This window comes from Neopelma chrysocephalum, unplaced genomic scaffold (assembly GCF_003984885.1).
Source record: "Neopelma chrysocephalum unplaced genomic scaffold, ASM398488v2 Primary Assembly neopelma1_165, whole genome shotgun sequence".
Classification (NCBI taxonomy): Eukaryota; Metazoa; Chordata; class Aves; order Passeriformes; family Pipridae; genus Neopelma; species Neopelma chrysocephalum.
In genome coordinates this window covers 484,538-512,376 of record NW_020897827.1, presented here as the reverse complement: position 1 = coordinate 512,376, position 27,839 = coordinate 484,538, and the positions used below count along the sequence as shown (strand labels likewise).

The 27,839-nt window shown below is 50.3% G+C and overlaps 1 protein-coding gene across 3 annotated transcripts; it reads left to right on the top strand.

Annotated features, from left to right (window-relative positions):
• The first annotated feature begins 1,281 nt into the window (after positions 1–1,281).
• Positions 1,282–27,008, top strand: MAP3K14 (mitogen-activated protein kinase kinase kinase 14). 3 transcript variants are annotated; one of them, XM_027701705.1, is made up of 16 exons: positions 1,282–1,396; positions 8,712–8,984; positions 9,510–9,579; positions 11,265–11,475; positions 11,590–12,183; positions 13,363–13,500; positions 15,570–15,699; positions 16,363–16,494; positions 16,907–17,011; positions 18,117–18,280; positions 18,619–18,769; positions 19,337–19,687; positions 20,804–20,910; positions 22,228–22,372; positions 22,907–23,007; positions 24,024–27,008. In XM_027701705.1, exons 2-16 carry the CDS (start codon positions 8,732–8,734, stop codon positions 24,186–24,188), a joined length of 2,817 nt encoding a protein of 938 aa, XP_027557506.1. In that variant the 5' UTR covers positions 1,282–1,396; positions 8,712–8,731; the 3' UTR covers positions 24,189–27,008. The 3 variants fall into 3 exon arrangements, with proteins under 3 accessions (XP_027557506.1, XP_027557504.1, XP_027557505.1); XM_027701703.1 differs by having other exon boundaries at positions 11,262–11,475; XM_027701704.1 differs by having other exon boundaries at positions 1,307–1,400; positions 11,262–11,475.
• Positions 27,009–27,839: the final 831 nt, after the last annotated feature.

Here is a 27,839-nt window from a genome sequence, read left to right as displayed (position 1 = left end):
GACTGCAACATCCCACAGTGACCTATGTGACAGGTTCACTTCACGCAGGGTTTGTACCCAGAGTTTAAAGGGCAACGGGGGATTATTCTGCAACACAATATAGAACCATACAATGGTTCAGGGTGGAACAGACCTCTAAGATCAATGAGTGCAGCCGACACAGCTCTATTCCCTTAGCAAAGAGCTGTTAGGACTGAAAATTTATTTCTGAACTATGTGAAGAGGCTGAGCAAGATGCCCCTGCATGGAGCCAGTGTACGCTGAAGGTGAAGGAGCCCAAATCCAGAGGGAATAAGCAATGGAAGAAATTCTTGAACGGGGCTTGGAGCAACCTGGTTTAGTGAAGGTGTCCCTGCCCATGGCAGGGGGTGGGACTGGATGGGCTGTGAGGTCCCTTCCAACCCAAACCATTCCATGATTCTATAAGTACATCAGAGTCCTTTTCTGAAAGCTCTGAAATTACCTCTGAAATGATTTATTTCCCGTGGCTCCCACCTCCCTGGGGCACGGACCGAGTCACCCACCCCCACCCCTTCCTTGGGTGTCAAAGCAAGGAATAACGGTACCTGGGCAAACCAGAATGTGAATAACCAGCTTTCACTTACTGGAGAGCATTAGAGGCTACGGGAGAGGGGGGAGGAACCTATCAAAGTTATCACAAATTTACACTAGTGAAAACAGCGGGACTGACACCTCCGATCCCCCAGAGCCACGGCGGGGGCAGCGCCGGCACCGAGGGACACGCTCCCTGCAGCCCTTTCACCGGGAAACGGCCACGCAGCCTTAGAACAGGGAAAAATAATAAAATGAATGGGAAGTCTCAGCTTCTGGAGGCAAACGCGGTGTAACGGGTTATGCTCAGGCGGCTGCTGACAGGCAGAACGCGCTACTGCGGTACCGAGGTACCACCAAGGCGGCTCCGAGGTGGTAGCGACGCGGCCTCGAGCGCCTCCCACCCCCGTCAGAGAGACTCGAGGGACACCCGGCGACACCCGGGACCGGCCGGAGCCGCCGCCAACATGGCGGACGATCGTGAGGGGGGCCCGCCCCCGCCGCCGAACACGCATGCGGAGAGCGGCGGCTCCCGGAGGGACCGCGGGGGGGCGGGCCCTGCTTGGCAGGAAGCCCCGCCCACTTCTGGGAAACCCGGGCGGCTAGGGGCGTGGCCGGAGGGCGGGGAGCGCGCGGTGATTGGGCGCGGCGGGCGCCGGAGCGGGGTCTGGTGGGGAGACCGGGCGGTGATTGGCTGCGCGGCGGAGGGGGCGTGGCCGGCGCCCGGCACCGCCTGTCAGTGAGCGGGAGCCGCCGAGGAGGCCTGAGGGGCCGCGGGGCCGGGCCGGGCTGAGCTGAGCCGGGCACCGGGCTGGGCTGTGCCGAACCCAGCCGTGCCGGAGCGGTAGGTGCGGGCCCGGCGCGGGTCCGGGGGGCGGTGTTCGGTGCGAGAGCCGCGGCGGTAGGGCCGTGCGGAGCTTCCGCGGCCGCCGGCGGGAGCAGCGTGTGAGGGGAGCGAGCCCCGGACGGGCGGCCCCGGGCGGGTCCGAGCGGCTGAGGGGCTCTCCGGGACCCGCCGCAGCGCTTTGTGTGTGTGTGTGTGTTCGGAACCTGAATGTCACTGCCCTGCCCGGCACATCCTCGACCCTGGGCTCCCCCTGCCCCGAGCTCCCGATTCCCCGGGCTCCCAGTTCCATGGGCTCCCCCATTCCCTGATCTCCCGGTGCCCTGAGCTCCTGATTCCTGGTGCTCTGATCTCCCTGTGTCCCGGGCCCCCCCCATTCTCTGATCTCCCGGTACCCGGCAGTTCCCGGATCCTTGAGCCCCCGGTGCCCCGGGCTCCCCGATTCCCTGGATTCCCGATTCCCTGCTCTCCCGCTGCAGAGACTTCGCCGATCCTTGGCTCTGGAGAAGGTAGGACGAGGCAGAGCCAAGCTCAGCTCATCCCAACACAACCGAATCCCCCGCTCCGCTCTCGCTCTGAGCCTCACTCCTCTCTGTGACACAATTCATTTTTTAATTTTGGGTTTTTTTTAGTTTTTGTCTGGCTAAAGGTTAAAATGTTTCTTTGCTGATTAATAAGTTGCTGCTGTGGTTGATCTCAGATGCTTCCTGTCCGCTTTAACGGGTTGCATTAGAAACATGTGTTGGGTGCTGTGCACATGTAGGGCAGAGCAGTGTGAAACCAGCACCCATAAACAAAGTCTGAATTTCTTTTTCGACTGCCTTTCTGAACCCTTTCATGAGTAATAACTCGCACTTGTGTGCTGTGACATTAGTGATAAGAATAGTCGTGTCTGTAGTGAGCTGCTTTATTGCATTTTACCTCAGTTGAAATCTGTTATTGGCACGGCCACTGGATTCCTTGGGAATGAGTCACTTGCTATTAACTATTAAATTTTAACTGTATTAAGAGGCTGAATCTTGAAGCTGTGAAGAAGGAGCATAACAAATAAACATATAACAACCGAAAACCGAAAGAATTTGTGGGACCTGATCCAACATCACTGGAATTGATGAACTTGGAGTTAATGAAGATCTGTCCTGAACTTTCTTCCCATGTTGAATGTGGGAGGGCAGAGCTGAGCTGCTGTAACAGTGAGGTGGTGCTGAATTGTTACTGTGGCTGCCAAGAGGATGGAGGCAAAGGCACCAGAACCCTTTTGCTTTCCTTCTGGGACTTTTCAAGTTTGCTGGCAAGTGTCAGATGTGTTGGTGGAAGCAGAGGGATCCAGGGCTGGAAGACAGAAAGATTCCCATGTTCCAAGAGGAGCAGCTGGCTGGGAGGAAATGAGACCTGAGTTAGGAAAGGGTCTGGAGATGCTGGGAAAGGGACATGGGGAGGAGGCCTGGAGGGACCAGGGGGAGGCCCAGGAGGGCCAGACATGTGGGAATTGAGTCTGTAGGGCACTGGGCTTTGCTGCTCACAGGTTAGTGACATCAGGGCCCTGCAGAGCCTGCAGAGCATGGACCTTGTCTTGCCTAAAGGCAGTTCTGTTCCACAATCCATATGGATTTGTCCCACGGGATTCTGCTCAGGCTGGACAGTTAGAAACCATTCCAATCAGCTCACATTTCTACTTTACAGTGTAAAATCATCATAACTGAATTTGCAGGACCAGGCATAAATTAAGACCACATAGAACTGCTTCCATCTATACTAAATGTATCTAAACTTTTGGGTTTGCCTGGCATTCCAGCCTTACTGCTTCCCTGGAGATTTACTGATTCCCTGAATTTTATAAATGTGATGTAAATTTTATAAATCTAGATTTTATAAATGAAATGTAAAGTTGCAGAGCAATGTAAAGTAACAACTGTTGAGAGTTCAGCCCTGCCTGCTTGGGCAGAATTGATTATCATGTGTGTTTGAATTGATTATCATGTGTGTTTGTGGTGGTTGGTGGAAGTTGTCCCTTTAGGTGCTTTATTGTGTCATTTTGTCATAGTTTAGGAAATAACTTCACAAGTGGGTTGTCAAGACCAGGCCGTCATGAAGCAGTGGCCTGAGAGCAGCTGGGAAGCAAATCCTTGCCAGGCTGAAGTTTGTTCTGATTCTTTCTGTTCTCCTCGTTTACAAAGCAGTTGGGGAAAAATTAGCCACTTCTTTGAATGAATGGGGTTGTGGTGGTGTTTGTAAACCCTGGACAAATGATGTTATTCATATCTTTGTTCAGCAACATGAAAAGAATTGTTCAGGGCTGAGCTGTAGTCGAGGAAATGAGCAGAGGTGGGTTTGGGTGCTTTGAGAAACTCTGCTGCTGGTTAAACCCAGGCCAATATTTCCCCGTGGATTTTGTAACCAAACTATTGCAATATCTTAATGTCTGGCAAGTAAAAAGACAGTCGAGGCTCATTATCCTGATGTTTACAGTAAGCAACACCAGTGGCTGAAGCGGGATTTGGAAATATTTACTATCAAACCACTTTAAAGAACATGTTTACATACTTCCTATCGTCTGTAGCGTTCACTTACTCACACTTCAGGCTGATAGTGAAATGGTTCAGGCAGGGAGCTCTGTGGGGCTTTGGGTAGAAGGTTTAGCTTTCCCTGGAAAATCCATGTGCAGGAGGGCTTGGATACACCCAGGAGGGACCCGAGGGGGTGGAACAGGACCCCGGTGGGTCAGTGGTTATCCAAACGGAGGTGAAGGCTCAGAGCACCCTGGAATAGCAACTGCTGCTCTGACTCACCAGGATTTTAATCAGTCAGGCATTCTATTTATTTTCAGTTTGGAGCTCTTAGATACACAAGGGAAGTCTCTTTTCTTTTCCCTCTTAAAGCAGCATTAAGTGTGTTTTGAGGTCGGGGGGGGTTGGTGGTGAGTGCTACAACTTTTTTTATTAAGTCCCTTCTGACACAAAGTGAAACTTCTCCTGCTGACAGCACTGAGCAGTTTAAATCACCAGCCCAGGCCTGGGCACAGGAACAGCCCTAAACTGCCTCTGCTGAAAAAGGAACTGTCTGAATTTCAGTTCCATCTGAAACATGGGCAGGGAAGGGAGCTCCTGGATAACATCCAGGCAGGGAGAGAAGGGTGGAGAGGGATGAAGGGAAGCAGTGCCTGGGGTTTGAAGGGGTTGTACACAGAACCATGGCATGGTTTGGGTTGGAAGGGACCTTAAACTCATCCAGTTCCACCCCGTGCTGTGGGCAGGGACACCTTCCACTAGCCCACATTGCTCCAAGCCCCATCCAACCTGCCTTGAGCACTTCCATATATATATATATATATATGTATTCACACATTCTTTGGGCCCTAAACCAGATTTTTAATGCAATCCATCCATTTAACAAGTGCCATCTTATTTTTTTTTTCCTCTGGAAAAACATGTGCCTTGAGAAGGTTTGATTATCTGACGATTTTGATTATCTGACTATTTTGATTATCTGATGATTTTGATTATACGATGATTTTGCAGTCAATTCTCTGTGTAAGTTTTTGGCTGCAGATTTGGCACTTTCTCCAGTATTCCCTGACAGCTGTTAGCACTGGAAGGTCCCCAGAAGGTGTGTGTTCTTCTGAGCTGACATTCCCTGCTCTGGTGATGCAGAAATTCCTGGCTCTTCCCAGCTGTTGCTTTGTTGTGGTGGTCAGCAAAGCAACATGGCTAAAAATGCTCCTTGTGTTTGAGCAAAGCAGCAGCAGCTGCAAAGGCAACCTGAGTTAGTGCTCTGTGCTTAAAACTCCTCTCAATAAGGAAGTGGGAAACCTCACTGAGATAACATGATTTTTTTTTTCTGTTTTTTTTTCCCCTTTAAACTAAATGTCAGTTTGAAACTGTCTCTGAGCGGTTGCACTCAGATGAGGAGAAATCTGCATTCTGTGAAGCTGGCTTAGGGAGTCTTGTGTATATTTTAAAGCTCTTTCCCAGGTCTTTTTTAACCAAATCTATGGGCTGCTCCACGCAAAATGCACTGAAATTCTCCCCAAAGCCACTGTCCAGGGAAACTGGAGCCAGGCAGACCAAGCAGGAGCCCATGTTATGGTTTGCTGTGGAAGGATTCAATGCTGGAGAGGTGTTTGCATGACTTTTGTCCAGCTCTGACACACACAGTAACTTCATGAAACACAGAAATGCTCTTTGCAGGTCCCTGCTACAACCAGCTCCCAGTTGAGATGGGAGAGCTGGAGAGGGACTTGTTTAGAGAAGGGTTTTAAAGGAGCAAAAAGCACGTGGTTCTCTCTTATATTAGTAATGTTGGAGCGTCTCCTTAATTCTGCCTCCCTCCAAGTCTCAGCTGACCTTATCCAGTGTTGCAGTTTCTCCCAGAGATTGTCTGGGGGAGGAGTTGCCACCGGAGCGGTGCCTCCACAGCTCAACTGAGACTGTTTGGCTTTCACTGTGTAAAAACACACTTTCTGTTTTACAACAGTGGGAACCGACATTATCAGCCAGGGCTGAGTAAACCCTCGGTGAAGATAAGGAGCAAACAGGCTCTAACCTGGCATCAAAAGTCCATTCACTGCTCCCAAGGCTCCCTTTTATCCAGAGCTCCCTGAGAAAGGCTGGGGGGAGGGTCTGGGCAGAGACCAAGGGTCCCCATCCAAATTAAGGATGCAAAGGAGCCCTTTGCACCTCTCTTTGCCCCCTCCAAGTGCTCAGAGATGAGTCAGGCCCGTTCAGTTCTGAATCACACAATCCCTGAGGTTGGGATGATCCTCCAGGATCAGCCAGTCCAACCTTCAGCCGAATCCTACCATGCCAGGAAGTGCCAAGTCTTGTTCTTTGAACACTTCCAGGGATGGTGGCCCCACCTCTGCCCTGGGCAGCCCATTCCAATGCCTGGTCACCCTGTCAGTGTAGAAATTTTCCAAAATATCCAGCTTGAACCTCCCCTGGAGCAACTTGAGGCAGTTTCCCCCTGTCCTATCACTTGTTCCCTGGGAGCAGAGCCTGACCCCCACCTGGCTCCACCCTCCTGTCAGGGAGTTGGAGAGAGCAATAAGATTTCCCCTGAGCCTCCTTTTCTCCAGGCAGAAGTTACACCTCAGAAATTATTTGCAAGCCCTGATTCTTTATTTTTTAATCCCAACTTCTGCCCACCCTGCTTTGCTGCACGTACCATAAAAATACCTGGGGCTTGACTTTTCCAGGGAACTGAGAACTGAGCAGCAACAGTTAAACCAGGCTGGGCTTGCAGGTCCTGGTCCTGCACAGCCTCCTAGACCTGAGTCACACATCAAACTGTCTGAGTTTGCTCTCTTGGAGGCCGTTGCTCACAGTTGCTCCTCGGTCTCTTTGAGTGAGGTATGTGCTCTGTTGACTTTAATCTCAGTAATGTTTCCTTGTTATTCTTTTCCATCACAGACGGTGACAAGGACTTGCAGTTTTGCTTCTCCCCTCCCTCTGTTGTCCTTTGACTTGTGGAATTAGGTATTTTTTGGCCATGGGAATTGGCCAGTGCTGAAGGACCTTGAAGGTGAGGGGAGGGCAAGGAGAGGCAGAGTTAATGCAAGTCAGGAGAGAGTGAGTATAAAAATAGCCGTGAACTTGTCAGTTTGGTCACTGGTGGCTGGGTTAGTCATCTGGCAGGCTCTGCTGCTGCTGCTGCTCCAAGGGATTATTTTACAGCACTGAGAACTGACATAATTTCTGTAGAGGAGAGGGAGCGGGGCCGGGTGTAATGAGTGGGATACTGTCATCAGCACTTCTTTTGCACAGCAGCTGTTCTCTGTTTAGCCCCTGAATGTGGTCATTGTTGACTTTCCTTGTACACCTGCCAGGTTGTTAAGTGACTCATCACACCGAGGTTCGTGCACTTGGCTCCCAGACGCCTCCATCCCCCTCTCCTTGGTGGTCCTTCAGAGCACCCACTCCTTTTGGCATTTTCCTGAGTCATCCCTGTTGCCAGGAGCCTCTTGGAGTAAATGTCCTGTCACCCCAGGCAGCTGCTCAAGGTGGGGAAAAAAAGGAAAGAAAAAAGGACATTAAAAAAAGAAAAACAAACAAAAAAAAAATCTGGTGCAGATTGAAGCTGCTGAGCCTCAAAGGTGGACCAAAAATGGTCCTGAGATCCTGGTTTTCCTGGCCTCTGTTCAAATGTCCCTCCTTCTCCTGTACTGGGCTTGTGGTACTTCACACCTGTATGTGTTGGCCATGAGTTTCCATGGGTTGTTTGATGGTAGAAATGTCCATTTGAAGGTTTTACACTTGATCTGGGAGAGGACCAGCCCCAGGAAGGGATCTCTGCAGTTATGGGGCAACAGAGCAAATGCTTGTTTAGAAGAAAACCACTGGTTTAACTTCTCCAGAATCCAAGGTGAGGGGCCAAACCAAGGTTGTATTTCCTGTGGGTTCATGTTGTAGGGAAGTCTTCTCTCTCTGTGTTGCTGATTTTCACCCCACAGGATACCCCCATCCTACCTATCCTGTCCCTCATTACTTTGCTTCCATGCTTCCTTATGCTTCTCCCTGTCCACCCCTGGCTCCCTCTCACCTTCCCCAGTGCTGGCCAAGGTTTGCCACGTGCTGGGGCTCATTTGGAGCTCCCTCTGTGCTCCTGGTCAGCTCCTCAGGGCAGGGGAGAGTCTGTTCCAGCACCATCCCTGTCCTCTCTCCAACACCACATTCCATTCATCCTGCACTGCAGGAACTCCACTTCTCATGGGCTTGACCAGGGATTTCAGAAGTGGTTGGTGATGAAGAGGAAGGAAGGAAGGATCTCTGGACAGACAGGCTGGATGTTGAGCCTGCAAGGGAGAATGAGAAATGGATTTGGGGGTGAACTGAGCTCAGGGAAGAAAGGAATTACCTGAGCTTTGGCCATTTATGTGCTGTGGGAGCACAGTGTAATTCCTCCCAGGTGCACTCAAGGAGAAGAACTTTCATGTCTTCCCTTTTTTCCTTTGTTTTGGGTTGAATATTCTCCCTGTTTAGTGATACAGGAGTTTTCTCTTCTCTAGGGTTTCACTGTTTGTATTTCAGCTGAGGGAATATACCAAGAACTAAATTTCCCTTTGAAACCTGTGTGATCTCATGTTCTCAGTACTGAAAATATAACATTGAAATATTCAGATCTTCAGTGTTCCAAGTCAGGGATGGAGGGGTGGCACTCTGGGGGTTCTTCTCCAGCTCAGAGCTTGGGCAGGACCTTGATTTGGTTTAAATTATTCAATAATCTGACACCCTCACAGCCTCCAGTTCCTCATGAATGTGAAGCTGCTCATGTCTGTGAAGTATTTTGACAAGTGCTTTGTTTTTCTCTTCTCACTCAGTGTCTCTCTGAACCTGGGCAATGGCAGTGATGGGAATTACATGCCAAGAAGCTCCTGAGGCAGCTGTCAAGCACAAGAAGGAGCTCACGGCGACCGAGGGGCTGAAGGAGACAGTGAGTGAAAAACAGAGCAGTGTTTGCAAAGTAGAGGATTCAAAGAAGGCCATCTTTGACAGCCAGTGGAAAATCCTGAATGATGTAATCACCAAAGGAACAGCAAAAGAAGAAACAGAAGGAGGCTGTGCATCCATTTCTATCATTGCCCAGGCAGAATGTGAGTACAGGCCTGGCTGGGCTTCATTGAGGAACAGGAATGTGCTCTGAGGGATGAGATTTCACTCCCTCGGCGCTCCTGGAGAGCTGAGACCACATCTATTTGTAATCCCAAGCGGGGTGGAGTTGGTGACACAGCCCAGGCTCTATTTAGGAAGCTCATGAAATCTCCTAATAATGTGGCAGCATCCACTGGGTAAAACATAAATAACAGACCAGGGCACCTCAGCTAAATCTGTGTCCTGTGGGTCATCTGGTCTTGCCTGGCTTCTGAAAGGTGTTTAAAAGAGGAGGAAAACAACATAAAGCTGTCAGCTGGGAAGGAGCTGGGGGACAGGAGATAGCTGGGAAGCTTCCTGGTGCTGGGGGAGCAGGAATGTGGCGTGGGTGGTGTGACATGACTGTGCAGTGCTTTGTCTGGGTCACTGATTTAGCACGTTGGCAGAGTTGTTTCAGTGCAGTTGTTACCAGGAGACACTTTGCCTGGTGTTTAAGACAAGTGATGACCCTGTTTTCTTTCCCACAGGTGAAAACAGTCAGGAGTTCAGCCCCACTTTATCAGAGAGATCCTTTATTGCCCACAGCAAACGTTACAGGTGAGAGACCTCTCAACATGAGCACATCAAGTGGCTTCACTGCTCTGTCTGATGGCTTGGACTTGTTCCAAATCACCCTGGCTCTGTGTGCTTACAGCATTTTTATCCAAAAACACTCCTGCTTGAATTAGTTTTTCAGTCTGAGGCCTTTCCCCAAACACCTTCCTCAAAACCTTTTTTTGTTGCGTTAGGAAAAAAATACGAGTTTAAGCACAAACCACTTGAAACACCTTGCATTGTCTTATTGTCTGTGCCTGCAGATTTACTGTCCTTGTAGCCTTCTGCCTCCATTTCTGGATTGGCAAATTTGTTTTGGAATGGCTGAGTGATTTTTTTTTTATTAGGTGCTGCTGTTTCCTGGGGCTTTCAGACACTGGAGGTGTGAGGTGCATGGTTTCACAGTGCCCACTGGCTTTGTGTCCCATGGACCAACAGCAGAAATGCAAAGTGACCCCTTTCTGAGGGGCTTTATCCCCCAGAACTCTGCTCATGGGATCCTTTAGCACTGAAACAGCAGGAAGAGATGGAGGGAGCAGTGCTGGCTGTGAGCTGCATCACTGAGCAGTAAAGACACATGAATGTTTCATAACTGCTCTGAGTCAGTGAGATGGTTTCTTCATTTGAAGATCAAATATCCTGTTTTCTCTTACAGCTTGATTCTAAAAAATCTAACTAGGATTAGTTAGTTCCATACAAATCTGAGGATTGGTGTGGAATCACAGAATGGTTTGGGTTGGAAGGGACCTTACAGACCATCCAGTTCTGCCCCTGACTAACTGCACACAAATGTTCCTCTTGAGTTGCATCTCCTCCTGCAGCCCCCAGCTGGAGTGCTGCCAGGGCTCTTGTGTATATCCATGTGTTCCTAGAAATCATATTGTAATATTAGGCTTCATGTACCAGCACATTTTAGCTTTTTAAAGCTATTTTATTCAAGTTCACTTAGTCATCCCTTTTCTTTGTGCAAAGTCTGTTTTCCTTTCAAACAGAGCAGGCGTTGATGTTATGAACACTTTTATGAATTTGAATAATTTTTTTTAATAGACTGCATTTATACATCATTTCTGTGTTCACTAGAAGTCAACCACAGACTGTCTCAGAGCAGCCTGGAGACATTCAGTGCTTTTCCCTTCACTTTGTCATGTACAAGAAAGAGGTTTCAGGAGAGCTGGAGGGGGACTTTGGACAAGGGATGACATGACAGGACATAGGGAATGGCTTCCCACTGCCAGAGGGCAGGGTTAGATGGGATGTTGGGAAGGAATTATCCCCGTGAGGGTGGGGAGGGGCTGGAATGGATTTCCCAGAGAAGCTGTGGCTGCCCCTGGATCCCTAGCAGTGTCCAAGGCCAGGTTGGACAGGGCTTGGAGCAACCTGGACTAGTGAAAGGTGTCCCTGCCCACGGCAGATCTTTAAGATCCCTTCCAGCCCAAACCATCCCAGTCTTGTTGTTCCTTGCAGAATTTCTAAACACTGGGAGCCTTGTTGCTTTGCTTCCCCTGCCCACATTCCTTTCACACCGTGCCAGCCTGGATCTTGAACTTAAACACAGCAAGCACGAGGGTCTGTTCTAGTTCTCTGTTCTTTGACTCCCAGGAGGCAGAGTGCTGGTTCTGGGGGTCAGAGGTGTTGCCTGAGCTGTGCCCCCACGTCTCAGGGCCCTGCTGTGTTTTGGTTTCCAGCAGCCGCTCGGACAGTCTCGACCAGATCCCCAACAATGTGGCCCACGCCACCGAGGGGCACATGGCCCCCACCTGCTGGAGGGGCAGGCACAGGGGCAGGGCCAGGAAGAAAAGGCACAAGAAAAGATCCAAGCTGAAAGGACAACCTGCCACTGCTGGCAGGAGAAGTCCCAGAACTCCAGAACAGGAGAGCTGCACCCCCATTCCCGTCCAGGTGAGAATCCTTGACCTTCCCCCTGTGCTGTGGAGATCCCTGTGAACTCCTAAAAGGTGAATTTTCGGTGGTTATACTGAGATTCCTCCTCAGCTGTTTTGTTTTGTTTTCTAGGAGGATGAATCACACCAAAGTGCTCTTTACAGAAACAGTTTTTGGGCTTCAGAATTTAACAAGGACTCGGTTTATGATCCGCTGCCTTTTGAGAAACCTGACAGAGTTCTGCCCACAGGCAAACCCCATTCCCCAAGGAGCCACTACAAAACTGAACTGCACAAGCTCATCAGCCCCATTCAGTGCCTTAATCATGTTTGGAAACAGAGGGACACTGTCCCCCAACCTGAAACTCTCCACCCGTTTCCCTACAACATCCTCCCCCCCCATTTCCCCCACCTGGACAGTGCTCTCCCTGCCATGAAGAGGAATGCTCTGGAGTCCTACTTCCATGGGGACCTCAACTATCAGGACAGTCGCCTCTCTGGCCTAAACTTAGAGTACACTTTCCCCAAATGCATCAACCAGTCCGTGAAAACCAGCTCAGACAAACTTTCTGTGGAGGAATATTTGGTAGATGCCTTGAAGGGCAGTGTGAGCTTTGGTGAACCCCAGAATTTAGCCAGCCTGGCCAAGACCTGGAGAGGAGGTGGGCTGGACCCCCAGGAGCAGTTCCATGAAGAAAGTGCCAGTGAAGGCGTGCTGCTGAACGAGGTGATCTGCAGGGGGGGAGGCAGAGCTTCTCCTGGGCTTCAGAGCAGGGATAATCTGCACCCAGCTGCTCACTTCTGCAGCCAGACTGTGCTTTCTGAAGGGTTCTTGATCTGGCTGAAGCTGCCAAATAAAGATGCAGTGGTTTTTTCTTATCACAGAATCACAAAATACTCTGAGTTGGAAGGCACCCATAAGGATCATCAAGTCCAACTCCTGCAGTGAAGGGCCCGTCCAGGGGATTGAACCCCTGACCTTGGTGTTGTTAGCACCGAGTTTTACCCAGCTGAGCTCAGCTCAGGGTTATTTCTGCAGGATGTGTAAAGCCCTGTCTGTCTCAGGTTTTGGCTCCTTTCCTTGCCCACTCCCCAGACACACAGGCCTGTCTTTGAGCAGAGCTTCTGGGCTTAGTTCAGCCACGTGCTCTCTGCTGGCTGTGGAGGAGCCCAGGCCATGCAGGAGAACAGGCTGCAATATTTATTGCCTCTGGATGGCCTGGACCGTGGCACAGACAGAAACCAGGCCTGGGTGTAGATGTGGAGGTGCAGGAGGGCTGTCTGTGCCTCTGCTGGGAGCCAGGAGCTCATCCATCATCCCTTGCCAAACACAGGGCTCGGGCACAGCAAATCCATGTAAATCCTAAGGCGTGATTCACTTCTGAACTCAGCTCTCTCTTGCCACCTTCAGCTCCTCTTAAAGGACTTCTCTGGAATCAGAGTGACCCTGTCAGTGTTGTCTGTGGAGTTCAGGGTGTCACTTACCTGCCTGAATATATTTACAGTGTCACCTGAGGCACAGTCTCCATCTACTGACTGCAAAACCAGCTTTAGCTCACACACGGTGTCTGCATTTAGTCACGTGAATCTTGGTTTGTTGTAGGATTCAGCTTTGTAGTTATGTCCTGCATGAGAAGGGAAGACTTTGGAGCTCCAAAGCCATCCATGGCTTTTCTTTGCAGCAGTGAATTTAAATCAAACAGAGCCCACAGAAATCAAGTAGATTGATCCTGTATCATTTAATCTCAAGCCTGTGATGGAAGTAATTCTGCACAGAGATTTTTGGAGAGGTGCTGTGATATCATTGTGCTGCTTCTGAAAATGTTGACCTCTGTCTGTGCAGCTCAACATTTAAGTGTGTTTTTTTTTAATTTGCTTCATCTTGTTTTCTGTTTTGAACCTGCAGAAACTGAAGCCAGTGGATTATGAGTACAGAGAAGAGGTTCATTGGACCAAATGCCACGGTTCCTTAGGCATTGGCTCCTTTGGAGAAGTGTACAAGATAGAGGACAAACAGACAGGATTCCAGTGTGCTGCCAAAAAGGTAATGATGTGTGAGAGAGGAGGATTTCCTGGCACTAGAAGGCACAGGGAGCTAAATCTCCTCCCAGAGTGAATTGCTGCTGTGGTTGTGTCCAAGGAAGAACTTCCAGGTGATGGCAGGGAGAGAAGCACACAGAGAACCTGTGTGTGCACAGGGGCCAAGCTCAGCAGCCAAAATTAAGTTCCTTTGGCCTTAAAGTGTGCTACAAGTAATCTTGGGTGCTGAGCCAGATCAAGAGTAGGGATCTCTGAGAGATTTGGGAGACTGCAGAGGAGAAAGAGCCGTGGGAGTTGTCTGCTGATCTCATTATTCTCATCCTAAACCGAGGCTGGTGTCAGTGCTTACATGGCAGCTGATTCCCTGGTGAGAAAGGAATAAAGTAGGAAAAACCCAAGGCACTGAAGGCAGAGAGAGCTTTGATCTGCTCTCAGTGCTGGCACATCCTGATGAGGTGCTGCTGTCACAGATGCAGCAAAGGATGTGTGTTTTTCCAGCATTTGGCACAAGAATCCATTTTGCACCAGGATATGCCACTGTCCTATGATATAGAAAGCATGTGGACCATAACTTGGATCAGGGTGTTGATTTGCCACGGGGGCCCCAGGGGTGCAGGCAGAGTGATAGTGCAAGATGAGGAGAATATAAACTATTTTATTTAAACTTGAATGGTTTCATTCCCTCTTCAAACTGATGTTTCTCACATTCCTCCACTAGAAAACTTCACCAAGCGTGTGGGAAGTGTTTGTCTTGAGTACAAAATTATTAGATGCAAAAAAGAACTGCACCTTGCAATTTTCAGTTTAAAATGTTTCACTTTTCCCCATTTACACTGGGTTTGATGTGTTGCCTGTGGAAAGATGTAAGTGGCAAAATGGCAAAATGACCAGTTCTTTACCCATTTCAGGTGTCAGGGATAGAAACAAAGGTCTTTAAAGCATGTAGGAAATTAATTCCTGTCCTGCATCCTCACAGTTGGTGTGTGGAGTTCTGTGGGGACTCGACCAGCCTGTTTCCTGTCAGTGTGGAACTGTTTCAATGTATTATCCCTTTTGCAAATACACAGACTGGGGAGAAATAGCTGTTCCTAGAGGGCTGCATTTTCAGGAAGGAGGATGGTTGTGCTGAAAAGGGAAACATGAGAGTAGGAGAGGCTGAAGGCTTTAAAAGTGTCAGCTTTTCCCCTGAATATTGGAGGGTTTCAAATTATGCATCTTTTAAGACCAAACTGTGAATCCAGAGAGTTCTATCGTGCAGATGGGACACTTCCCTATGGTCTTTTTCCTTTTCCATGAGTAACTGTCTCCAATTCCTGCTGCCTGCCTGTGTTAGGGGGGGACTACCTGACCTTCTTTCACCAGACTTGGTGTTGGGAGCACCTGCTCTCCGAATTCTTGAGGTGAAAGAAAACTAACTATAGCTGGATTGCTGACAGTGAAGAAACATGATGCATCCTTTCCCACCAGAATCTTAATGACTCATGTTTTCCTTCTGGTCTTTAGCAAATTCTTGCTTTATTTTGCTTGGCTGAATTCAGGGTTTTTCTTTAACCATTTTCAGGATGAATACCACCTAAAACAGTGATTGTGCACACTTGTGGCTGTATTTCATATTCCCTCCTGCTTGGGGAGAGTTGAATTGTTGCCAAGTATTGCACCATCCTTAATTTTTCCCCTCTTTCATGAAAGCAGGAGTTCAGCTGTCAGAATTATCCTCTCACTGAAACAGAAGTTACCCTCCTCCCAAAGGTTCCCAGTCCTCAGCTGGATGCTGGAGGCATTGCAACCTGGCTTTTTTTTTTTTTATAAACCCTCACTTTTCTCAGTCACTGAGGATTTAGGGACTAGTTCAGATCATCCTGAGTGTTCCCACTTATTGCTGTACCCACTGTTAGGGAAGGTCAGAGAATCGTGACGTTGGAAAAGACCTCCAGGATCAAGTCCAACCTTTAGATCATCAAGTCCCGTTAGATCATCCTCGTGCTCTGGTGTTACCCAGACCCAGCCATCAGAGAGGGTCAGTCCTGCCAGGATTGCTGCCAGGATTTGCTCAGTGCTGCCTTGTTTGCCCAGGTCCAGGTGGAACATTTCCGGGCGGAGGAGCTGACGACGTGCGCGGCCGTGACGAGCCCCAGCGTCGTCCCCCTGTACGGGGCTGTGAAGGAGGGCCCCTGGGTGACCATCTTCATGAAGCTGATGGAGGGTGAGGAAGGAACAGCACAGTGCAGTGGACATTGATCTCCTCTTCCTCCTGCCCCACTTTTAATCTGTTAGTTCTTTGATGTATCCAGAGTGTTCATTCCTGAGTGGGTTGGGATAGGTGTGTGTGATCCCTGCTGGACCAGCTTGCTGGGGGGGAATAATTCCCAGTCCTGCCTCACTGCAGTTCAAAATGTCTCTGTCTTGATCAGCAGCTGCCAGTTCTCACTAAAACATGCAGCTGGTGCTGGTTTCTGCTTCATGTTGATTTGGCACATGGCACTGAGAAAGGGGATACTGTCCAAGTAAACCGAGATACTTCCATTGCCTGATGCTCTTTTTCCTGCCAGGACCATGGAAAATGGGCTGGGAAAAATCAGCTGGTGATCAGTAGCACCCAGAAATGTCTGATCTGATCACAGAGCAGTTGCTTTTGCTCCAAAACAACACTGTTAAACTGACACTAAGCAAAGAGCTTCATGAACGAGGCCAGTTTCTGTGGGCAGAATAAACTGGGAATAAACAGAAGGAACAGACCTATATGTGCAAGATAGGGGCTGTCAGACGTGGAAATCCTCACTTTTTCATTGGAAACAAGCAGGAATGCTGATGGTGCTGGGAAGGATTGAAAGATAAGCTAACATGGACTCTCTGGATTCCTTTCTAGGTGGCTCGTTAGGGCAGCTCATTAAGCAGAGTGGCTGCCTGCCAGAGGACAGAGCCCTCAGCTACCTGGGCCAGGTGTTAGAGGGCCTGGAGTATCTTCATGCTCAAAACATTCTCCACGGAGATGTCAAAGGTAGGGTGGTGCTTGAGGTACCTCCTTCTTCCCTTTTCCTTAGAAGAGGCTTGGAGATGAAGTTCTGGGATTACTTACCAGATTTTGGGATCTGTGTTTGAAATTAGAGTTTCCCTTGGTTCTGAACTGCTGGGAATATCATATTTGTCACCTCTGTCTGTCAGGCAGTGGGTCTGACAGGCTGTTTGCCCAGGCTGCCCCACCACTGGGGTACAAGAATCTCCAGGGCAGGTAATTGGTAGTTTATAAGCAGAGATAATTACAGCTCTGTACTTAAGCCAGTGACACTCCACAGGAGTAACAAACCCTCTGGGCTCAAAAAAACTGTAGTTCTATGGGCTTTTGACACTTTTTTTTCTCCATCTTAGTGACCATAACACAGAGGAGACTGATGAAACTCTTCTCTTTGCAGCTGAGAATGTGCTGCTGTCTGATGATGGGAGCAGAGCCCTCCTGTGTGACTTTGGACACTCTGCTCACCTTCACCCTGACGGGCTGGGGAAGTGCCTGGTCACAGGTGAGGCTTTGCTGCTGCCTTTTCTGCAGAACTGCCCTCCTGACTCATCCTTTCTGCTCAACATTTACATACTGGCTCATTTGCAAGCAACTGTATTTTCCAGCCTGAACGTTGCTCACAAGTTTATTGGTATTACTGTGGTGCATCCCACTGACAGCCAGAGTGGCCTCAGGTTTGGGAGGGGATGGTCCTTATCTCCCAGCTTAGAAGGCTGCTCTGTTTTTTGCAAGATTATGTCAGCATTCGGTGTCTTGTCCCTGCAAGAAACCACACTGAGACTTTAAAATCCTTCTCTGGCTTGTCATGTAACCTCACCAAAGGGCTGGGGAAGAATCCCAACACCCACTAAAGCAAAATGCCTTTTTTTGGGTCAGTTAGATTTTACAGTGCTTCTTAATGCAGCTGTTAAAAGGGAAGGATATGTTTTCTAATGTCAAGCTCATGTTTTGCCTCCCAGATTTGCTTGGAAGGGGGATTTAATCCCTATTCTATGTGTGAAGGATGGGTCTGATAAGGAGCTGTAGGCTTTGAACAGTTTATAAGAGCACTCAGTGCTGCTCTTTGGGTTCAGGTGGAGCCCCTCTGCTCTGGAACCAGGCTGGGAGAGCTGGGAGTGTTCACCTGGAGAAGAGAAGGCTCTGGGGAGACCTGAGAGCCCCTTCCAGGGCATAAAGGGGCTCCAGGAGAGCTGGAGAGGGACTTTATACAAGGGCCTGGATTGACAGGACAAGGGGGAACTATTTTAAACTAAAAGAGGAAAGATTTAGATTGGATATTGGGAGAAATCCTTCCCTGTGAGGGTGGGGAGGCCCTGGCACAGGTTGCCCAGAGAAGCTGTGGCTGCCCCTGGATCCCTGGAAGTGTCCAAGGCCAGGTTGGACGGGACTTGGAGCAACCTGGGCTAGTGGAAGGTGTCCCTGCCCATGGCAGGGGGTGGCACTGGATGGGCTTTAGGGTCCCTTCCAACCCAAACCATTCCATGATTCTCTGGAGGTGACTTCTGAAAAGACAAGAATTCTGCCTTAAGCTTCCCACCTTGAACTGGAACTGTTCTCTGGCTCACAGTGAGTTTTCCAGCAGTGAGTTTTCCTCTGCCTGGTTTTAGGGAACTACGTGCCAGGCACAGAGACCCACATGGCCCCGGAGGTGGTGATGGGGAAGCGCTGTGGCTCCAAGGTGGACGTGTGGAGCAGCTGCTGTATGATGCTGCACATGCTGAACGGGTGCCACCCCTGGACCCAGTACTACAACCACCCCCTCTGCCTGAAGGTGAGCGACCCAGCCCCTCTCCAGAGCCTGCAGATGAGCTGCCAAAGCTTCTTATTCCCAGCCAGGGATCCAGCTGGGCGTCTGACACGGTGCCAGCCCTGCTTTGGGAGCTCAGCATTCCCTGTGCCTCTGACTGCTCTGCTGGGGCTGCTCCTTCCTTACCCCGCTCATGACTTGGGTGTGACTTTTTAACCATTCAGCCTGTAATAAAATTACTGCCCAGGTCTCATTTGGTGCTTTCATTTCAGCTGGAAACGCTCGGGGGGTGGGAAGAACCTTCCTGAAATCAAATGAAGCCTCTCTGGTGTAACCTCTCTCGCTTCCTGTTTGTCACCCAGATCGCTAAAGAGCCGCCTCCTCTGAGGGAAATTCCACCTTCCTGCAACCCTCTCACTGCTGAGATTATTAAGCTGGGGCTGGAGAAGGAGCCTCTCCAGAGGGCATCTGCAGCAGAGCTCAAAACTAAGACCAGCGTGGCACTTGAGGAAGGTAGAAATGTCCTAATGCAGCTCAGCCTTCACACCCACACTGGGAGAGTTGCTGGATGTGTCAGAGCGATCCCTTGGGAAGCACCAGTGCCCAGTGTATCATTTCCACAGGTTTCAGCATTGGTGTATATTTTGGGTTGATGGCTTTTGCCCACAGCTGAGTGTTTCTCACCCAAATAAATTACGATTTCCTGTGTGCTGTCACACGCTCTTCCTTCTCTGCTGGAGGAGATGTTGTGCTCTCTGTGGGTTTCTTCAGGTGTGTGCTGGGCTGAAGCATCAGCTGCAGCTGGAGAGCCTGATATGCAGCAAAACTGCAAGCAGAGTTTTGTTGCTTCCTCAGCTGTAGCTCATACTTGTGGTCCAGTCTTGCCTCTAAGACTATCATAATTTATTTCAACTTAATCCTGCTGAGTGGTTCTGTAATACAGCAAGAATTTGTGGAGGTGTCTGGTTGTGTCTTTTGGAGAAGCTGGGCATTTTACAGCAAACTCTTCCAGTGAAGGAAAACTTTTTCATCTTTTTTTTTTCTTTATTTGATAATGTTTTATGTTTTTTGGTTTTGCAGTGGGAGGTGTGAGAAGCCCCTGGAAAGGCGAATACAGAGAGCCCAGACATTTATCTCTGAACAAAGAAAACAACCCCCAGACATCCCTGTCCCCCACAGTAAGCCCAGTTTCTGAGACTGGCTCTGACCCAAAATTGTCAGTCAAAGTCTCCTGTGCCAGCCCAGTCCTGCCACCACCATCCCTGGAGCAAACAGAGGAGGTCGAGGGAACCCGTTGGAATGAGGACAAGGAATCACCTGAGGCCTGGGATCCCCCACCTCTCTGCTCAACTCCTGTGCCCCTGAGGAGCTGCAGCCACGTGGAGAGAGCCACAACCATTTCAGAACAGGAGCTTCAGCAGCTGGAAATCGGTGAGCACTGGGCTGGGGAAGGAATTGAGCTTTTTGCTTGAGAGCAGGATGAAAATGCAGCTGCTTTCTCTTGGCCTCCTGACAGTTATTTTTGGGTTTTCAGCTTGGATGTCGTTTTGTTCACAGTTCCTTTCTCGTTACACAAATTGCTCAACCTTCCTCTAAATTACCAAAACTAGTAGTTCTTAACCAATTAAATGCCCCACAAAGGTAATGAACAGGATTTCCTTCCACTGAGCAGGGGAGGGACCTTCTGAGAGGTGCAGGAGCCTCTTAGAAAACAGCCCATTTCAGACTTGTGCTTAAGTGTAAACAGTGCCAGAATTCCAATTTCAGCTGGAATTTTAAGTTTGAAACATCATTCTTTTAATAAAGGGGTAAGCCAGGGTAATAACAAAGGGATGGCAGATGTCAAGCAAAGCAGTACAGTTAAAAATCAGTCTGCAACTGTTTTGTTCTGGGCATTGGAAAACCTACAGCCACCAGCCAAAGAATTTGGTTACCAGCAGCAATCCAGAATTGGAAGACCAGGAGTGAATGAGTGTGGAAATCACATAGTCCAGTTCCACTGTCCCAGTATAATACAACATTTCAGGGGTTTTTTTTCTCGTATTTTCTATTTGTAAGTGAATTTAAAACTTCAAAAGGTGGCTTAAAATGTAACTGTGTCAGGGAACTGAGGAGAGGCATTTTAGGAGTTGCTGAGGGCTTTCTTCTCAAATGGCTTTGGGTTTCTCTCAGCAGCCTTTTAAGGGCTGGATATTGTCAGTGCAACTCTCTGCAGGAGCTGAGGGCATTGGTTTGACCTTTCCCTGGGCAGGATAATGCAGATGGATCTACAGTGACATCTCAGAGGTGTCAGAATGGGCAAGAACTGGGAAGTTTTGGGTGCTGCATGTCATTGCACAATCCCTTTTTTGTCCTTTCTGGCTCAGTTTCCCTGCTTTCAATGCTGGCTGTACCCTCTGCTCAGAGCTGTGTGTCATGTGTTTTACTGACACCAGGATCAATGTTCCTCACTAAAGCTTTGGGAATTAATTACAGAACTGTGGTAAGAGCAAAGGGGCATGGAAGGAAACACTGGAAATGTCTTCCCTTCTCTTCTTTTTGCTGCAGAACTGTTTCTGAACAGCCTCTCCCAGCCTTACTCCCTGGAAGAGCAGGAGCAAATGCTCTCCTGTCTGAGCATCGACAGCCCCTTTGTGTCGGACGCCAGCGAGAGGGTGAGTGGGAATGGAGGCAGGGATGGGGGTTTTCTCTGGAAAACTGGGAGCTGTGACCAACAGAGATCTGGAGTTTCTCACTGTTGTTGCTTTTTGACACCCAGTTTGCTGGAAGGAACCTTGGGAGGAAAGCTTTGTCCTGGCACAGAGGGGTGCTGAGGATTGTGGCTGTGCTTTAGTTCACTGTCCAGCCTGGATCCTTCCCTCCAGAGGCTCTCCTGTGCTGTCTGCTCACTCAGGAAGCTCCAAGTGTGTGGATGTGGACAATCTCAGCAGCTCTGACCCTCTCTGTGCAGGGGAAGGGAGGTAGGGAAGCAGTGGTGGGTGCAGGAGCTGCTCCAAGCTGGACCAAGCAGCTGTGCAGGATCTTCTTCTGGCCACCAGTGGGAAGTTCAGGGCAAGACCAGAAGAACAGGGCAGGAAAACAGAGACCAAATCTTGGCTATTCATTCCCAGCCTCTGGATCTGTTCTCCATGATCTTACTTCAACCCATTGATGCTAATGAATGCATAGTCCAAGATACTGAAATACTAATTTAATTATTTTTATTTACTCTGTCTCTGGTGTTCCTAAGGCAGGGAATGCCAGTGAGAAACACTGCACAAGCCTTGTTGGACCAGGGGAGGACAAAAGCCCTTCAATCATAGTTTTCAAAGACATTGAGTCCCAAATTGTGCAGCCTGGCATCTGCAGGAGTCAGCCCTGGCTGGGGGCAGCTTTGTGTCCTGTTTCTGTCCCTCTTCTCAGCCTTCCAGGGCTTTTTGTGGAGGACTGGGAGAGTTCTGTGCAGCAGCTCAGCTGTAGACACACACGGTGTGCAGTGTGGGCTCTGACTGTGCTTGGTTCCCCCCCTAATTCCTGCCCCATACATTTAATTTGACTTTGGACTGGTGCTGGCCACTGTGCTGATGTTGTCAGATTGTCCTTCCATGGCTCGAGGATAACACAGGCCCTTCCCAGCAGCACAGCAATGTAGTTGTTTATGCAGTTCATTGTTTCTCTGGTGTCTTTCTAGTGTCAGTAAGTGACAGATATTTTATGTGACGCTTCATTCTCCTGTCACTCAGTACCACAAACCCCTCTTTTCTCATCCAGCTTTTCAGCTGATCATTGATGTAACTATTGAGAATATCTCATAATGTCTGTGAACTGTTGCATTGCTGTTCATTCCCTTTTCCAGGTGGCACAGGAATGTTGCCTGAACTCAAAGCCCAGCCTTAGATCCCCGTGGATTTCCACCTCTTCCTTTAATGTTTACCTCCTGCAAGCTCATTTTCTTTAGGAGCCTTTTGACAAACTTGTGGTTATTTCTGCAGAACTCCATGAAGGCTTCTCAGAGCTTGAGGGACACTATGAGCTCTGGGATTCACTCCTGGAACAGCCAGGCAGACGGGCAGAGCTTCAGCTGGAACAACCTGCTGAGCCGCAGCCGGCACACGGACACCCCCAGCTACTTCAACGGTGGGTCTGGGTGGCTGCAGGTGGGATAAACAGTCAGGAATCATTTCCTCAGTACCCAGAGGGGCTGGGAAATGGGTTCTTTGAGCTCTTTTTATCCTTCAGTTGCTGTGTCAGCACAGACCCTCCCAAAGATGGGTTGTGAGGAGGCCCAGTCCGCCCCGGTCACGGGTGGGTGGAAAGCACTGGGGTCTGTGCAGTGAAATCCAGGGAAGTTCCTGAACACACAGAGGCTGTTCAGCTGTGTGTGCCCTGCCTTGTGCAACTGCCATGCGCAGGGATGTGTGTTTTATAACCCAGAAACGTCCACAAAGTAATTTTGAGGGCATGTTGTGCAAATCAATACATCCCTTCAGCTGCTTTCCTGCTAAATCCGGCTCTGCTCTGAGTCATTGTTGTCTTCAGGAAGCTCCATGCTCAGCAAAAGACCTAAATGAAATGCTTAGTGACAAAAAGGAGTTTTTCCCCTGTGTGTGCCTTGTCAGTCAGTTTTCCTGTGGACTGTGAGGTCGTAACAACTCCTCTTGTGCATTCCAGGAGTGAAAATCCAGATCCAGTTGCTCAGTGGAGAAAATTTACACATCAGGGATTTCCACAGGAAAAAGGTGGGAGACATTGCCACGGGGATAAGCAGCCAGGTGAGACACAAACTGGGAGTTAAGTGATTCCTTTTGTTTGAGGAGCAATTTCTTCCCTAACACAGGCTCACAGCACCTGAAATCCAGGGACCAGGAATTGTTCAAGGGTCCCAATAGCACCTTCAGTGCTGCTGTACCAGAGGATGTTTTTTGAATCACTGAATCATTAAGGTCAGAAAAGACCTCCAGGATCATCCAGTTCAACCTTTGACCCAATCCCACTAAACCATATCTTGGAAGTGCCACCTCTCCTTGTTTTTTGAACACTTCCAGGGATGGTGACTCCACCACTGCCCTGGGCAGCCTGTGCCAATGCCTGATCACTCTTTCAGTGAAGAAATTTTCCTAATGTAGAACCTGAATCATAAGCCATTGCTAATTGTCATAGGGACAACAGGGATCTGCATCTTAGGAAGTGCCCGTGCTGCAGCTTAAAAAATCCTTTTTCTCAACTATAAAGATAAATTCTTTCCCCTCTCCCTAAAGAAGAATCACTGTGTGCCTTTTTCATCCTGAGCAGTAGCATCAGCTCAGGGAAACAGGCTGTGTTTGGCTGTGGTGCTTCCAACTTTGTTTGGAGATGCTGGCACACTCCAGTGAACCTCTCTGTGGGCATCCTTGGCAGTCCCTGAAAGAGGCTCCCAGAGTGTCCGTGGGACTGTGACTCATCTGAGTGTAAAATGTGCTGTAAAAGAGGTTGCACCAGTCCAGAAAATGCTCCAGTGGTGCTGGTTCTCTTTGGTGGACCTCCAAAGCCAAGTACCACCGACCTGCAGAGGAGTTCACAGCCCCAGCCACCCCCAGCCATGGCCCAGAGCTCGTGGGAGCAGTCTGGCAGCAGGGTGGGCACTGCCCTGTCCAGTTCTGAGACCCTTCCTCACAGGAGAAGCTCGGGATGTTCCTGCCAAGCACGAGCCTCTCTCCAAGCTCCTTCCTTGCTGTTTGCCGGGGGGGATAAAGGGATGGGATGTTCTGAAGGAGGCTTCAAGTGCCGCTCTGTGTGTTCTGCTTCCCAGATCCCAGTCCCTGCCTTCAGCCTGGTCACCAAGGAGGGGCAGCCCGTGCACTATGACATGGAGGTGCCCGACTCTGGCATCGACCTGCAGTGCACCCTGGCCCCCGACTGCAGCGTCGGCTGGACCTGGCGGGTCAAGCACGGCCAGCTGGAGAACAGGCCCTGAGGCCCTGCCTGGGTTTGGAGGTTTTTACCTCGTGGAAAGAAGGAATTACAAAAGCTTCCAACCTCCCCTGCCGTGGTGGAGCACCAAGTGCAGTGGCTGGCGTTTGTGGGACGGCGGCTCCACTGCGCTCCGGCCTCGCTCGTGTCGTCCTTCTGACCCGGTCCCAAGGCATGTCCTGAGCTCAGATGTTCCCCAGGACGGTGGGAATTACTTGTTTTGGGTGTGAGTGATAGAGCTGGAGGATGGTGGGTGGAAATTCCTGCTTTTTGGAGGAATGTGGTTGTGCTTTTCAGGAGAGCAGGGGGGTTGGGTGAGAACTGTGGCTCAGCCTCAGGGGTGAGGCCGGAGCTGCTGGGCTCGCCCAGGGGAGGAGCTTGGGTGCCCTCGGTGCAGCTGGGGGTTGGTTGTGCTGAGAGGAGCTGCCTGGCTTCCTTCCAGATGGAGGAAAAAACACTTCTGTAGGGCTTTGGGGAGCATCATCTCCACCTCCAGCCTATTGCACGGGGAGAATCGACAGCAGGAGCTGGCTGGTTCTTGGTCTCACCTCCCACCCTTCCCCGCAGATCATTTCCTTCTTGAATCAGAAAAGAACTTTGTTCCCAGAAAGAGCTTTGCTTGCAGCTCCCACTTGCAGGTCTTGGAGGAGCTGGTGCTCTCTCTGGTGTCTCTGGCAGACAGGGCAGGAGGAGGGGATGGAATTCCTCGCTGGGAAGGTGGAGGGGCTGTTCCTCCATCCTGTTCCCACCACTCAGGTGGGACTTCAGGTGACCTGTCCCAGACAGGCAGCTCCCCAGGAAGGGGAGGGGATGGCGGCTCTGTCAGCTCTGACAGGGCTGAATTTTGCTGCAGAGTTTCTATAAATCTCCCTCCCAGCTGCCAGGGCCGAGCCCAGTGCCCCAGTTCTGTTGGCCCAGCCCGGCCTCACGAGGCTTCCCATCCTCCCCTCCCTTCCAGCTGGGTTCATGGAGTGGGATGGGCAGCTGGGCCTGCAATGCCTTAAGGTTTGAACTAGTTTTTTTTTACTGATTTGTGAATGTTTCGAACATACTGAAACCTCACAGGTGAAATTCAGGTGGGTGGGTGTTGTTCACCCTTCCCCAGCCCAGAAGAAAGCCAGAGAGGGAGGTGTGAGCCCTGAGTGTGCTTGTTCAGGACTGCTCCAAGGCCTGGCACACCTGGAAATCACAGCCCCTTGGGGTGGCTGTGGCTCCTCCAGAGCTCTGTAACTGCAGTGGCCTCCAAGCAGGGGCTCTGCATCCAAGCTGAGCAGGGAAATGGCTCCTGAAAAACAAGGTGGGCCCTGCTGGATCCATGGAGGTCTGGGGGACACAGTGGGGCAGGAATGCTGGCAGTTTTCCCAAGTTGAAGTTCACTTGGAAAGTGGCTGGGGAAAGTTAAACTCTGGGCCTCCTTTTTGAGGACCAGCACTCCTTAAACAAGGGATGCTCTTCCCTTTGATCTCCCAGAACATGGGCTGGTTTTGCCACACCAGGCAGTGACATCCTTAATCAGAAAACTCCAGTTGTTGATGTAATAAAAAAGTGGAGCTCTTGGAGAAAATTGAAACCTGTCACCACTCTGGGTATATTTTTATAGCACTTTTTGTTCTAAAGCACTTAATATGTTGTCCAAAATAGGCACCTAATTATATCTGCAATGCCACGTTCAGAGGCTTTTTAGTAAGTAATTAACACATTACACACATGTCTTCCAGGAGGGAGTGGGGGAAGGGGTAGGTTGGCTCAGTTCCTTTTGAGATGCCATAAACTACTCAGAATTTAAGCTCTGGAGCAGGAGGGAGCAAAGTGCCTCTTCCAGGGTTCCCAGGAGCTCCCAAGCACGTGCCTGGCTTCCTCTGAGAGGGAAAACCTCTTGGTTGTTTCTGAGGAGTCTGTGGTGATGTGTCCCTCCAAAAGCAGGGTGGGTTCCATCCCAAAGGCTGCACCTCGTGCTCCTGGTGCCTGGGAGGTGCCCCCATGCCCAGGGGGGTGGGAGCAGCAGGACTGTCTGCAGGACTCTGCCCTTCACCCGCAGCATTAACCTGAACTCAGGCCGCCTGCCCGAGGGGTGGGAGGGCAGGAGACCCCCCCAGGTGTCCCTGTGGGTCCGTGGAGGTGTCCCATGTTCCCCAGGTCCATGGAGGTGTGTGTTCTGCACCCTCACCCCAGCATTACCCAGGATCTCCAGCCTCTCTGTCCTGTGCAGAGCCCTCGGTCCTGTTCTGCTGCCACCACCAGCAGTGAGTGAGGCTGCGGGTCCCCAGTCCCAGGGTGGGGGGTGGTGGCAGCTGTCCCTGCCCAGTGTCAGCTGTCACCCACCTGGGGGACACTGGTGCCATCCCACTGCCCCCAGCTGGGCTCCTCCCCCAGGGAGGGTCTCCTGGTCCCAACCAGCCTGAGATCCCTCAGCTCTGTCCCCTTGGCTTCCCGTGCCAGGCAGAGCCAATCCGTCTTCCAGCCGAGTTCTGTGCAATACTGACGGGAGAGAGGCAGGGGAAGCTTTTCCTCAAAATTTGGCTGGAACTTGGTGAGGTTTCATAACGAGTGTTTAGGACAGAACCCCAGCTCGGGGCGGGGAGGCCGAGCAGCAGTGGGAGTGATAAACACAGATGGCTCCTGTCGTGCAGCTCCTTCCGAAAGTCTGGAAAAAAATCGCTGTTGGTGAGGGAAGATGGAGCTGAGGAGCAGTTTGGGATGGGCAGTGCTGGTGTGGGGGAAGGTGCCAGAATGAGGAGCTTGTGTGGAATGAATGACACTTTATAAAACTGTGATTTCTTGACCTGCATTTTCACAGGGAAAAAAAAATAAAGCTAAAAAAAAAAAAGATTCTTTTTATTCTCATTTCTGGTGGTTTGATACGTTTTCCAAGGAACTAGAGGGTGGTGCTGAGTAGGATATTTTTCAGGAAGAGGAGCCTGGTCTGATGAAATTCTGCTATGTATTAATTAGCCTTGGGTTTGAAGGATGCAGGGAGAGGTCAGGGAGGGTGGTTGGCACTGAACAGGCTCCCCAGGGTTTGGTCACGGCCCCAAGGCTGCCAGAGCTCCAGGAGTGTTTGGACAACACTCTGAGGGACAGGGTGGGATTGTTGGGGTGTCCTGGGCAGAGCCAGGGGTTGGAATCCATGATCCTTGGGGGTCCCTTCCAGCTCAGGATATTCTGTGATTTCTGGGGATGAAGAGGCAGCAATAACTGGTGGATCTAAGCACAGGCTTTGCTGCATATCCTGACATATCTCCTTCCAAAAAGATGGTCCCTTTCCCTCCCTCTGTCCTGTTCCAGGGGATTTGCTGCACCAGGAGCTGCTCGGTCTCCTGGGAGGTGCAGCAGGTCCAGGCTGGTTTTATAAACCCTCTTTAGGTCCTGGAAGGGGCTCTCAGGTCTCCCCGGAGCCTTCTCCAGGTGAACCCCCACAGCTCTCCCAGCCTGGCTCCAGAGCAGAGGGGCTCCAGCCCTTGGAGCATCTCCATGACTTTCTCTGGACTTGATCCAACAGGTCCTTTGTGTCCTGAGGACCCCAGAGTTGGACACAGTGGCCCAAGTGGGATCTCACGAGGGCAGAGTGGAGGGGAGGGCTTAGACTTCCCTGTAAAGGTACAGCTCAGCTCAGGGAAGCACCATCCATCCCCCTCTTGGCTCCAAGGACAGCCCA

Excerpts from the sequence above, each read along its gene's own strand:
- MAP3K14 (XM_027701703.1), top strand. The coding sequence starts at position 8,732 with ATGGCAGTGATGGGAATTACATGCCAAGAAGCTCCTGAGGCAGCTGTC. Across the intron at positions 13,501-15,569 it reads TCCAGTGTGCTGCCAAAAAG|GTCCAGGTGGAACATTTCCG; the intron begins GTAATGATGTGT and ends TTGTTTGCCCAG. Across the intron at positions 15,700-16,362 it reads CTTCATGAAGCTGATGGAGG|GTGGCTCGTTAGGGCAGCTC; the intron begins GTGAGGAAGGAA and ends ATTCCTTTCTAG.